At 33.3% G+C, this 14,399-nt stretch overlaps 1 protein-coding gene across 5 annotated transcripts in view; it reads right to left on the bottom strand.

Annotated features, from left to right (window-relative positions):
- The window catches only part of RPN2 (ribophorin II), a 178,600-nt gene that overhangs the window by 152,167 nt on the left and 12,034 nt on the right, over window positions 1–14,399 (bottom strand). For all 5 annotated transcript variants that reach the window (XM_051979331.1, XM_051979328.1, XM_051979329.1 and 2 more), the window contains exons 3-8: window positions 13,052–13,147; window positions 12,290–12,465; window positions 9,356–9,431; window positions 6,818–6,952; window positions 3,986–4,162; window positions 1,636–1,754 (exon numbers count right to left, since the gene is read on the bottom strand). In XM_051979331.1, the coding sequence (XP_051835291.1) occupies window positions 1,636–1,754; window positions 3,986–4,162; window positions 6,818–6,952; window positions 9,356–9,431; window positions 12,290–12,465; window positions 13,052–13,147 (779 nt within the window). The remainder of the gene's footprint in view (window positions 1–1,635; window positions 1,755–3,985; window positions 4,163–6,817; window positions 6,953–9,355; window positions 9,432–12,289; window positions 12,466–13,051; window positions 13,148–14,399) is intronic.

The following is a 14,399-nucleotide window of genomic DNA, read 5'->3' as shown; positions in this document are numbered from 1 at the left end:
ATCTATAATCAAGTATGAAAATAAAACAAGAATGAAGATTTATTCAAAGAATTTATGTAACCAATGATAAGCTGACATTTCATTTTATGATCATGATGCGAATAAATGGCTGTTTTCATTAATCAAAAACTATTACAATTCCCTACCTCTAAGTTTTTGCTCACAACATCCCCTTTCCCTAGATACTTAATAAAATCAGACTTAAGTGTTTTGGCATTATGGTACATACCATATAATCAAGTCTCACATCTCTTGGAATTTAGAATCTAAGAAAGGAACAGTGAATTCACTGGACAGACATAAAATGTGCACAGTAAAAAGAAACAAATACCAATTGTTGAAATCCTTTGCATTCTTCAAAATCCTGCTAAAAGGTTGATTTAAGAAAAGCCTGGAAAGACTGAACTGATACTAAGTGAAGAGAGAAGAATTAGGAAAACACTATACAGAGTAACAACAAGATTATGTGATGATTAATTAACTATGATAGACTTAGCTCTTCTCAGCAATACAGTGAATCAAGACAATTCTAACAGACTTTAAATGGAAAAGGACATTTGCATCCAGAGAGGAAACTACGGAGCCTAAATCATACTATTTTCACCTTTTTTTGGGTTTGCTTTTTCTTTCTTCTCATAGTTTTTTTCTATTTGTTGATTTTTATTTTATAGTATGACTAACATGGAAATGTTTAAAATTATTGTACATATATAACATATCACATTGCTTGCTATCTTGGCGAGAGGGGAGGAAGAGAAAAAAATCTGGAATTCAAAATTTTACAAAAGTAAAAGTTGAATCTTTGCACACAAATAAAATGCTATTGAGATTTAAAAAAAAAAAAAAAACCCAACCCTGCTAAAATGCCCTCTCCTCAAGTTAGCCCTGCTACCTAGAAGTCAAGATCTGGAAAGTGTAAGCTTAGGGAATTGAGCTGACTTACTTGTCCCAGGAAAAAAAAGGGCCACAAGAAAGGAAAGGATATCAAGATCCTGAAGAGCTAGAGGTGCAATCTGCCTTGGTTATATGTTTTCATTGTGTATGCCTCACTATCAATGTACTTTATGTATAGGCCCATCTTTCGCACTGATACTTTCTGTATTTGTGAAAGAATGCACCCCATGTTTATAAAAAATGTTTTATAGTTATTGTACTTAGCATGCTGTAACAGTGAGCAATCCCTCCCTTTAGCTAATTGTAACTTCCATCTGACTATTAAAAGTAAGCACAAAAATAATATGCCCATTCCTCCATGTACCTTTCTCTGAATCCTCCACCCCGAGTCTACTCCCTTCCCCTCTTAAGGGATCTATCTCTCTCCATGCCATAACCTAAGGCTTTAATGTATTTGACTTCTCATATGATAAATTCTATAGTGCTTTATACTTCCCTTATATTCTATCACTCTACCTTGTATTACAATTATTATGCAAATAACTTATGTCTAATAGATTATAGAATTCTTTAAAGCTGGAAATCACATCTTACACCTTTGAATACTGACTGCTCATCAATAAACTCTGAAAGTGATATATGTTTAAAAAAATGTTTGTCAAATGAAAGAAAGAAATTAACTGTTGTTTTTTTTTTTTAAAAGATGTGCTAAAAGGCCAGCAGAGAAGTCTAGGAACTTACCCTGAAGGAGTAAAGGCAGTTTGCTGTAGAACTGTATTCTTAGTAGAAGTAGACTTGGCACGTTCCAATGTGACAGAAGCATGAGGCAGAAACTGTGACATAACATTTGTAACTTGCAGCTGGAACAAAATACAAAATCACATGTAGAAGTAAAGCCAGCATCATCTGATTCATTCCTATATCCCATGTGACTCTAGGCAAGTCACTTTACCAGTCTGCCTCGGTTTTTTCCAGCATAGAGATTAAAGGATGGTTGTGAGAATCTAATGAGATAATATTTGTAAAATACCTGGCACAGTCCTTGGCACATAAGAGGTAATGCTTTTTCCCTTTTCCCCTTTCAAATAATTATAGGAGAAATCTGTACAAATGAATTAAGAAAATTTTTGACTACAGGTAAACCTCAGAAATCAAATATAATCAAGCTAACCTGAATGATAGGATTTTATAGTAAAAAATGAATTGGATCACAGGCCACTAGAAGGCACTAATCCCTTCATTTATACAGATGAAAGAACTAAGACTTCGTGATATATGTCAAAGGACACACAGAGGATTGGATGGCAAAGCAAGGACAATATATAGCTTCCCATCTCCAAAACCAGTCACCACCACATCACACAGTCTTTGTATCTCACTTATATTATTCTTCAAGGATTCCTGATTTCCTTTCAAAGAAAACTCTTTCCATCCACATAGGATGTAAACCCTCTCTGTCTGATGATAAGCATTTGTGGCTTGCTGCACCTGAAAAAAAATTAATTCCCAAGAATCCAGTCTTCTGGAATTGACCTGGGCCAGTCTTAGATGAAAGGCATTTATTCCATTACCAAACCTTTTATCTGAACCATATCCAAATATGGCAGGACTTGGTTGGGTTTCACTAGCAAAGCCTTTAAGATTCCAGAGTCACTACTGCAATGTAATGAGACACATCATAAAGACTTGAATGGAGGTTACACCAGAGTACTTAAAATCTCTTAACAAACAAAATTCCTTAGGAAAATGGCTGATATTGCGGCAAATGCAAACATAGATGGGTCCTAAATTGATTAAAATAAATTTAAAATATCACAAAAGGAACTTTTTAGAAGGTTTCAGTTTATCTTTAGCTTGTAGTCAACCCACTCAGTTGAATGTCAAGTATCAAACACATTCTTTTTGAAACTACCAGACATTTAAAATAAAATAAAATAAAATAAATCAATATTCAAAAAGGTGTCAAAGGGAATACTTAATGTCACATGACTTTTAGGGAAGGAAAAGACAAAGAGATAAAGCATTTTTATAGCACCTTTGTGTTAGGTACTATGCTAGGCATCATCTCATTTGATTGCCACAAGAACCCTGGCCAAAAGATATTATTTATACACATTTTACAGCTGTGGAAATTAAGACAAACAGAATTAATTGATTTGCCTAGGGTCACATAGCTAGTATGTATCTGAGGTTAGATTTGAACTTGGGTCTTCCTGACTTCAGGCCTCGTGCTCTAGTCATGGTACTATCTAGCCACCAAAACTTCTATCTGATAAAGATATACTTTAGGATTAGTCAATAATAGAATCTTGAAGGAACTCTTAATGAATGAAAACTGATGCAATAGCTATTTAAGGGGAAAAAATGATAGCTTTACCTTCACCATCTCAAATGAAAAGGACCTAAATTATCTGTTTTTAGCAAATTCTATTTAGTAAGTTCTGAGACTACATGAGAGTTAATCTAGGAATCTTAAATTTCAAGGTAATATATTTTACAAGAGTTTGGAGTTGGAGAATGCATTTTTGTCTCTTTTTAAACTCATTCACTCATCCATTTATTTATTTACTTATTTTTCACAAATTATAACTTTGAATATCAACCACAATCATTTAAATAAATTTTAAAAAATTATGTATAACTGAATTTCTACAACATACAGTTGTTTGGTAAGTTTAACATTATTTTAACATTAAATTTAACAAAATTGCCTTGCTAGCCTGTATCCCCTTTTATTTCTTTCTGCTCTTAAAGAATGTACTGTTATAGATGAAGGCCTCTTGGGATAACATGGGCACAGAAATGAAATGTGTATACAGTTAAATTACATAACAGAAGCTAGTATGTTTTAAAATCCTTTGAAAATTTAATCGTAAATACAAAGATTAGGCAGTTCTGTAGAGAGTGCAAGTCCAGGTAACATCCCTCTTTAGTGAATTAAGTGGTATCCTAAATAATACATATGCCTTCATGAAGCCTGTGACTGGCTATATAAGATGGTTCTTGTAAAATAAAGCAATCTTCTAAGAATGTGCCACACACACAAAAAAAGACTTGATGTGGACTCTAAGTAAATTTGTGGAGATCCTACCCGGAGAACAGGCTGCTGATGAGACACTGAAGCTGAGCCCTCAGCAACAATGACAAGAGGAAGGTGATAGCGATTCTGAGAAAATGCAGCAGCGGCAGCAGCAACACTGAAGGCTTCAGAGAGAGAGTCAAAATTCTTTTTGCTGAAAACTGCATTCACCAGCTGGATTACTTGATCCTAAAGAAAAGGGGAATATTCCAAGAAAGAATACATGAAATATCCTTTTTTGTCAGCTTCAAAAGGGGGATTAAGTCAGCTCTTTCTAATAGGTCTTTTAGTTATAAACTGAAATTTATAAATGAAAGAAAATAAGCAAAAATACTGGATTTATGCATGGTACCTTTGATCTTATTTTTATCATGTATGAAAACTGAAATATTCCTGCAAATTAATAAATACTGTGATGACAAGAGATTATAAAAGAAAAGTTCACAATTTTATATATATATTTTACATAACATATTTTATAAAATAAAAAAATACACTATTGTGTATACTAGTCACATTATCAATCTACTTATCAAAAATTTAAAGATATTATATCCCTAAGATATAATATATCCATGCCTAACATGACAAAATAAATTTTTACTGGCAGGTCTGAAATTCTCTTTCACCCATACTTCTCTCATTTATTTGATTTCTTTCAAGTCTCTGTTAAAATTTTGACTTCTACAAAAGGCTTGCTTAGTCCCTCCTCAATGCCTTTCCTTTAAAATCATCTCCAATTTATCCTTGCATGTACTTGTTTGTAAATTATCTCTACCTGGTATCCCTAGTGCTTAGTACAGAATCAGGCATACAGTGCTGCTTAATAAATTCTTGTTAACTTAAGCTAGCACACACAATAGTACAATTTACAATGAAATATGCTCACTAAATCTTTGTCCTTTTACTTTCTACTTCTACTACCTTTCTTTCTTCCTATCCCTTCCTTTTAAGTTAAACTAGGGCTAAATTTTTTTTTAAAAGAACTTTCAAAACCAACTATACATATATATATATCAGAAATGAACTTATACTGCTATCTATTAGGAAATAATATACTAGTCTAGAGAAAAAAAATCTGGAAGTGATTTTATATGATAAGTTTAAGAATAAAAGGTATTTGTAAAAAATTATGAAGCTGGCATACCTGAAGAGTATTTGAAATATTTTCTTCCATCAAACTACTACATATATACCTCACTATCTTACAAGAACCTTTTGTTCCTGATAGTGAAATTCAGTCAACATTGACCATGATCTGTAATTTTACCAATACATTTTTAATATCATTTGACACCTTAAAGTCTGTGACTATTCATTAAAGTTGCCTTGTAAAAAATAACAATACGATTAACTGCTCTGGTCACACACCTGTCTTGGAAAAAAATCAAGACAAAAAGAAGTATTTCAAATCTGATTTTACACTATTATAAATTCGGTCTTTTCTCCAACCCGGGCAATACAAATATTGTCTTTATCACTCTGAAGTCTATTTTTTTCCATAACAACCCATAAAAAGAACTAAAAAAGATCTTTTACAGAATGTGAGCTACTCTGACTTGTTCATTTAGTTAGGGGAAGGGAGAAAGCCCTAAAAATGAAACTACTACGAATAATTATAAAACAGAATTCTCAAAATGGAAGGAAATGCGGTGATTTTCAAGCAGAACTTTAATTCAAATATCCTAGATAACTAATTGTTTAGTATTTCCTAAAAATTCTGTAGAGGATTCCAGTGTTTAACAATGTATAGTAATACTCTGGAGTAGATATTGGCAAGCTTTCAAAAATGGGGCAGCTGGCTATTAGGTTCCTGTTCTTCTGAATAAAGACAAGCTAAAATAGGTAAGGAGTACAAGAGCACCCCAGCTCAAAAGTATCTCTTATTTACATTCTACCAATGCCAAAAGCATCTGAATTAATCATGATCTTTGTTTAAAAAGGAACTATATCTCTGCATCTTCTCCCCCTCCCACCCCTTGCTGTGTCCCAGGTTTAAAACCACCTGTCATTCACGAAAACTTTAAGAGGAAAAGCAGCAATTAAGAGAGGAAAAGCAATTTTCATGAGAGCAAAAAGATTATGTCATACAAGAATTTGTGGGAAGTACTAGATTTATATAGAGAGGAGAAAATTCTTGTGGATGGAATCTAAGAGGTGAGAATAGGGAGGGGGCAAAACTGAAGAAAGTGAAATAGATATAGAAAATCTTATACAGCAATATTTGTTTGATTTTTGTCTCCAAGTACTTAAAAGCTTCCATATGGGAAAACAATTAGACTTATTCTGAGTGGCTCCAGAAATCAAACCTAAGAGTAATGAAAATTTTAGGTCAGTTTAAGGAAGCAAACTGCAAAAATTACAGCTGTAGAAAAATAACCTTGAGATATAGTTTTCTTCATCACTGGATATATCCAGGAAAGGGCTAGATGACCACTGAATTAAATTCATGCCCAAACTGTCTCCTATCAATTAGCTGAGGTCATCCAAATCAGGGGGGAAAGTTTTAATTACCAGGAAAGAAGAGTAATTCTTTTTCAACTGAAGCAAAATAAATTCTGTTCTCTGGAAGAGACATACGTGGAAGATAAAGTGAGGGTCAGAAAGCAATACAAAGGAAATAAGTAGAGAGGAAATAAACAAGAGGATCAACAAGTATGAATTTCATCTACTTTACAATTCTGACCACAGCTCCAATAAACATATGTATCAGGTTACCCGCGTAAACATGAAGTGATCACATTTTTCTAACAGTAAGTTAGTTTTCATTTATAAAAAAGTCCATATGGTTTCAGTAGATGAATGATTTTTTGTCTTATATTTTATTAACTTTCTAATTAATACCTCCTTAAAAGGTGGCTCTGTTCCCACATGATCTGACAGCTGGTAAGTGGCAGCAACAAATAATGCAGTGGGCTCTAAGCCTTCTTCAAATTGTAGATACACTCCACCCAGGTCATCTAAACGAGCAACAAGGTCCTGCCATAAAAAGACATAAACAAACTATAAATCAAGTGAAAAGAAAGAAACTAAACATGTAATTAAAACAAACCTGCTTATCATTATTTCACGAGTATAGAATTGGGATATTGGGCTGTGAAGAATCTCAGAAAGTTTTCTGTAAACACAATATATTCCTCAAGAAAAAAAGCAATCTTTACAGGATTATCTGATATCTATCTGTCAATATAGACAGTCCCCACTCTTTACCCCAGTACACAACTAACAAGCAGCATCATGAATCTAGGCGGGACAATCTTTTTTCATCTATTCTCATACCTTTGCAGAGATGTCCATGTGCCTAGAATTCATTTTCTCCCTTCTTTTCTGCCTTGCAAAATCATTACCTTCCCCCAAGATTCAAGTGGGATCATTTCATACAGAAAATCTCTCCTGATCTCCACAGCTATTAGTATTCTTTTCTTACTCAAATTAGCTCATATTTCCTTGGAATCATAGATTTAGAAAGAAGCTTAAGAGATAATTTAACCCAACTCCCTCATTTTACAAATGAAAAAACTAAGGCCTAGAGTAGTTAAGTTACTACTTAACATGTAACAGTGTTACATGTGGCACAGGCACATGTGAACCTAGAACGTCTGCCCCTGATCTTTTCACTATGCCCTGTATACCTGTTGCATCCCCCAGGAGAAGAAAAGCTTGTGGACATAGATTATTTTATCTTTGTGTCTTCAACATGTAGTAGTGTTTTATACACATAAGAGGTACTGGATAAATATTTCTTTAATTTAAAAAATATTGAACACGGGAGCCAAGACAACCCAAAATCTGGCTTTGCCATGTGTGAGCATATGCACCTGAAGAAGTCACTTCCCGAGCCTCAGTTTCCTCATTTATAAAATGGAGATAATAATACCCCATTATCTTCTTCTACCACCTCACCAAACTGTTTTAAAGAAATTATATATATATAATTATATATTATATGGATATATATTATATATATATATAAATGTAAGGAGTTATGTAAGCATGTACTGTTATTAATATGGAAAATAACTTTTCCTTATCCAATGTACAGCCATCTGATATCAGTGTGAGTTTGCAAGCCCCCCAAAATAGAAGAAACTGCCTTGTTGGGATAAAGACAATAAAAGTGAAATACATATGTAGTCTTCAAAGCTGGAAAAAAACTAGAGTTACAACCTAGACACACAGATCACTGAAATATAAAGATGAAAAACATCTGAAGATAGTTCCATTTGGAGGTATCATACTACAGCAAGGATCCAAAGAGCACCAAATTTAAGACTGAAATGATGGACTAAATCTCAGAAGAAGAAAGTAAATAGAGACAAATATAAAAGCCTATTTGAGTACCATGTCATCTTATATAAAACACAAGGGATAGGACTAAGGTTGTATTAACGACAGTCTAGGGTAAATAAGGTAATGAATCCCATTGTATTCAGAATAGGTTGGAATCCACAGGGTGGCTATATTTTAAAAAGAAAAATGATAGCAGGTAAGGAGAATTTCTGGAATGAAATGTACACACAAACACACTATATATATATATATATATATATATATATTTAGTTTTCCTTTTTTTCCTAGTAAATTTTAATACATATTGTTTTGTGAATAATGAAAAATCAGAGTAAAAGGGAAAAACCATGGGAAAGATTTTTTTTAAAAAAGCCCCCCAAAAGACACATTTTATATATTTAAAAACCCATCCTGTGGTAAAGGAAGTAGACTTAGGATCACAGGATTTAAATTTGGAAGGGTTCTTAGCAAACGCTAGATCAGCATCTTCATCATACAGAAGGAAACCATTGCAATCCAGAGGGGAAAAAAAGACATGCCTGGTATACATGTAGATCACAAATGACAAAACTGAATTTTGAACATGTCTGTTGACTCTCAATTCAGTTTCTGATCTACTGCACCAAACAATTGGTCCCAGAAGAGAAGAACTAGGCCAAATAAAATAGAAATCAGGGGGAAATAGAGTTCAGTTCAATATCAGAGCAACTTCCAAACAATAAGAGCTGTTTGACAACTGAATCCTTGCAATGCAAGGAGTTCCTTAGCTCTGGCTCTTCAATCAGAAAGTGATCATTATCAAGGATGGTAGAAAGTATTTATGCTTTAGATAAGGATTACACTAAATGATCCAGTCTGAGATCCCTTCCAATGTGAAGATTTTTTAAAAAAATAATTGTCTGGAGTTAAGCATCAAATATAAACAGAACCAGTATAAGCCAGTTCAATTAATCCCCTTTTCTCTTTCTGAGGAAGCATAAAATAGTAAAGCAAATATCTAAACCAAATCATCCTCTACCCTGGCTGGCTATAAGAATTTTCAAAAGGATTAGCTGAGGATCCCAATTGCCAATTGGAAGGCTCTGTTCCTACCTCAATCTCCTCTACGATACCACTCAGATCAGCTTGCTGAGATAAGTATGATGCCGTCTGTAAAGCCTGAATAGTCCTGTAAAAGTTGGGGGAGGGGAGGGAAAAAAGAGGCAAGTCTGGAGTAAATCTGTTCAGGTATACATGCATACTCATTCAAAATGATCTGATTTAAGCAAAAGACAAAATAGTAGTTTCAAATCTAATTTAAAAACAGAAGCTAGTAATTACTGAACTCATAGCCATAGGATGTTAAAAGAGCCCCTACAAACCAAATGGTATAATTCCCTAATTTTATGAATTAGTAAAGTGAGACTTAGATATGAGAAGGATCACATAGTTGATAGAACTAGGACTAGAACTCAAGTCTCTTGACCTCCAGTAGAGTGCTATTTTCAATAAATTATACTGCTTCCCTATCCTAGTTACAATGTCTATTATATCTTAGCTTCTTCTAAGTAGATATTAGCAAAACCATTCCTCCAAAATGCAAACTAACAGGTTGTTTTTTCTGATGCCTTTTACCCCTTATATTCTTTCCTTTTCTAAAGAGGGTCAGTGATTTTCCTTTCTTACTAGATGTGACTACACTAACCCCATCTGTTCCACTCTGACCAAGCAGAACAAGCCACAAGAGTAGCAGAACTGGCACCAGAAGGAAGCGAGACCAAAAACTATTCTTGATGGGCTTGAAGGCAGGGACTCTATCACTTTTGTATTCATAACTGCAATGCCTAGCACATTGTGGATGCAACAAATGCTTAAATGACTAAAGCTGCATATGATTAAAATCATGGAAAAATTTTTATTTGCACTAATAGAAAGCAGTCACACCAATAAGATCATGGGTCTACTCATATATTAAATTCCTCTAGTTAATCTTCAATTATCCAAGTAAATGGAGGAACTGAGCATGCGTTAATTCTATTGATAATCTCTAATTTGTAGATAATTTTTTCTTCTAACAAATTTTATCAGAATTGCCTATAAGAAGCAAGTATGATATTCTACCTCATATTTGTATTTTAACTCGTTTAACAACAAAATACTGAACAGGCAGAAAGCAAGCTATAAACCTATTCTTGGTAATGATGTTCACATATTTCACCAGAATTAGAAAATCTATGGGAAAATTTCCCCAATATCTAGATAAGGGTGAATGCCCCCCAAATCTCAGTAATTCCTCCTTCCCCTAAATTCACAACATTTTTCATCTGTAGTCTAATTTAACTCTTAATTACAGATTAACTTCGCTTACATTAATTTTTCACAGATTGTCTTACATTTGTGAATGCCACACAAATCCTATCATGATACTATGCCCAAAGTATGAAGTCAATAAATACTACCTCTGCGTCACAACACAATGCATTAGAGAAAACAATGAAGTAACAATCAGGAGATCTGATTCTAATCTTGGTTCTACCATTCTTTTCGACAACTAGGCCATTTCTTTCTAAGCCTCAGTTTCCTCTTCTAAAAAATCAGAAGTTTAGATTAAATAATTGTTTTCTAAGTCTCCCTTCCACACCTAAATGTCCATTTCTCTATTCTCTGAAGGTATAAACCCTGAAAAATGTAAATGGTGCCCTTCTGGATGAAAAAGGAAAAATGGGGCCATCTGGTAGTTGAGTGAACTCATTACTCTAACTAGCCTAGGACTCAATCACTATATATAAAATCAATATGTTAGAGAATGCAAGGTAAAACAGTTTTCTGTGTTTAATGATCTCCATTAACTTTGCAACAATTCTAACATGTTCCTTGGAAAACTTACCTCCATGGAAATATTTTAATTATTAAATAAGGAAGTGATAGTTTATCAAAACAACAACAACAACAACAAAAAAAAAAAACATGAGAATCAATATGAAGTATAATCTTTAAGGATCACTATTGTGGGTAGTTGGGGAATGAAAATGAATTTTAAAAACGACAAAGAGCCCAGTTTTTGCCAATAATACATGCAGAGCTCAAAAAAGGCTGGAAAAGTAAGAGAAAATGATTTTTCAATTAAAACAAAATTTTTCTCTTCTTTGGGATAAATCATAGTGATGATAAATCAAGTTCTCAAAGGAACTTTTAGAATAAAAATAAATCTGCTCAGCTACAGATTAATATTTTGTCAATGAGTCTTATCAAATACTTACTCCTTAGTCATAAGTTTCCTTCCTTTTTGAGTCTTAAGTAACGCAAAACAATTTGTTTACAACACTTAACAATGACAACTTTCAAATCCTTTTTCCCTTTTTTCCCAAAATCCACTTTGTAAGGGGGATAAGCAGCCCATTTAAAACAATCATTTAAAAGGTAGATTATCTCATATGTGATTCATCTCTTTCATACATGCATTCTTCTACTGAAGGTAGTTTTTTCAAGGCAGTACCTTTTGGCATATGGAACCCCTTTCTCTTTCACCACAGACTTTCTCACCTCCCATCAACTTTTCTGTCATTTAAAGAATTCCTAAAATTTTGGCTTATTTCTTTTTGGCATATCCCCAGGATAGCCACACTAGACAAAGAACTAATCCCTGTGGCTAATCATTGAGAAGTAATGTATGTCACAGAGAGAATTTTAATCCTAAAAGTGGGGAACTTAGGTTTAAAACCTAGTTCTAATACTTTGTAGCTGTGTGATTTTGGATAAATCAATTAAACTCTCTGAGACTGTGGATAATAATTATTAAGCTGAACTACATCTAGCTCACAGGATTATTATGAAGAAAATATTTGGTAAATTGGTATACTTGTCAATTACATATTCTTTCTTAGTTTTATTCTTTACCCATAAGACTGATTTATCTTCCTGTGTCTTTGACTTTATACCTCATTGTCTATCCGTGTCTTGGTTTCATATTTTTTTTCCTCCTAGAAGGAAAACTTTGGACAATATAGCAGATTAGGAGCTGAAAAAATACATCTTAACAACACTTACGCCAGCACAGTTTCCTCCTTACTAAGACGGGCAATGAGAGCACTGAGTGCTTCTTGAGATGCCAAAGGAAGGCCAAAGCCATTGAGGGCTCCAACTGCATGGTAGATCTGAGAGACTGATGAATCTTCACTCACAGCTGCATGGAGCAGATCTTTGGTCTCGTTGGAAATAGAAATCTACGAAATAGTGGAAATACAAAGGATTTTGGATCAGGCATTGGCAACTAGGCAATCTAATGTCTCTTCTCTCAAGTCACAAGCAAACCTGATGCTACATAGACATCAAATGTGAGCACACCCACATTGATGTTTTAATGTTTCTGATGCCTGGATCTGACAGTCATTTTTTTCTGCACAAGGGCTGTCCTGCATTCAGGAATATAAACATTCTAGAAATCTGGTGAGGAAGGATTTTTCATATTCATTATAGTTTCCTTTTGGTACAAGAAGAAAGGGGAGATATAAAAGAAAATCAAGGTTTTGCTAAACAGCACGAAGAAAAACTATTACAAGAAGGAATGTTCATTTGTTTTCTAAGACTGATAAAGCTGTAATAAGTCAGAATTAAGAAAAAAATAAAGCTTCATATTAAAAAAAAGTGAATTTTCATTAATGTTATAAAAAGAACTTCCAGAAAAAAAAAGAACACTAATTTTTTGAAATCCAAAATAATTTCTCCTCTAAGCCTCAATAATATAAAAGAAGTCAAAAGAGGTTTTTGTAGTTCAATGGTTGTAATATTAGATTGAAGAATTTGACTTACCTCACAACCTGAAAGGAGCTGACTGGACTGTGCAGCATAGAAGAGGGAGTCAAGGCTGTTGGGATTTAGGTTGGATTTGATGAAGGTACAGGCTTGCTAAAGAAAAAAAGAAATCAAGATTTAGTAGTGATTTTAAGAGGGATGGGGAAAATTCCTCGGGTATCTTGTACAACTGATTAGCTCTACAATGACTTAAAAGCTAAGTTACAAATGATCCTATCCCATCATCATCTATTTTTCACTGAAAGAAATAGAACTGTTTTTTACCTCATGACTCACATTGAGTTAAAGTTAGAAATACTAAGGCAGTACTTTCACATAGACAGATAACATCACTAAATATTTTGGTTTGTAAAGATATATATTCTAGTTATTCAAAACAAAATGTTTAAATGGCCATACAATTATAACAACAATCTGAAAAAAAACAAAAACAAAAAAACCCACAACCCTCTGGAATCCTATAAGAATTCTGAATAAATCAAGTTTCTAGAAAAAAAAATCAATTGTGGAAAGGAAGGAAACAAGAAAACCTTTTAGAATATTGTAAATTAAGTTCAGGGAGAAAGAGAAACAAAATACCACAACATGCCAATTCTTCTATGTACAAGGTTTGTTGTAAAAATATGTACTTTGTCTCCATCTTGTGGAAAAGCCATAGTATAACATCTAATTATTTAGATACTAAAACTGAAGTATGAGTTTGAGAGCAACGGGATGTATTGGATTCATCAAATTGAGAGTTAGTTATATCCTATTTTCCCCCATTCATTTCTTGCTTTTTCAACTGGTAAGAGAGATCTCCAAGCAGATTATTGTTTGCATCTTGAAAACAAAAAGCATCTGCTCCAACAAAAAATGCCAGGTACACATGAGAATTATAGGTAAATATTTTCTATGACATTTTTAACAAATGTTGGTAAGTGAATATGTGAATTAAAATGGAAAGGTATTATAGGAAAAAACAAAGAGCCTTGTAGAATTCATTCAAAATACAATGAAAGAAGACTTCACTTCTTGTCTATAAGTTGACTGAGACTTTTCAAAGTTTAAGGCTTTTGTAAAATAATTATCATTTAAAAAGCAACAGCTTAAACTATAGACAATAGTATCTTACATTATGGGAAATGGACACAGAAGCACTTGTTTACATTGGCACATAGACAATAAAAATTGCATCACGTATGATTCTGGACTATACTATACTATATATCTATACTAAAGTAAACTATACTATACTATACTATAGTATACTATACTACATTTTATACTATACTATACTATACTATACTATACTATACTATACTATTACTATACTATACTCAATAGTCCCTAAGTATTTTTAGGC

The sequence above is a fragment of the Antechinus flavipes genome, chromosome 2, assembly GCF_016432865.1.
Source record: "Antechinus flavipes isolate AdamAnt ecotype Samford, QLD, Australia chromosome 2, AdamAnt_v2, whole genome shotgun sequence".
NCBI lineage: Eukaryota > Metazoa > Chordata > Mammalia > Dasyuromorphia > Dasyuridae > Antechinus > Antechinus flavipes.
Note: the sequence above shows the minus strand (reverse complement) of the source record. Positions and strands in the feature narration are given on the sequence as shown.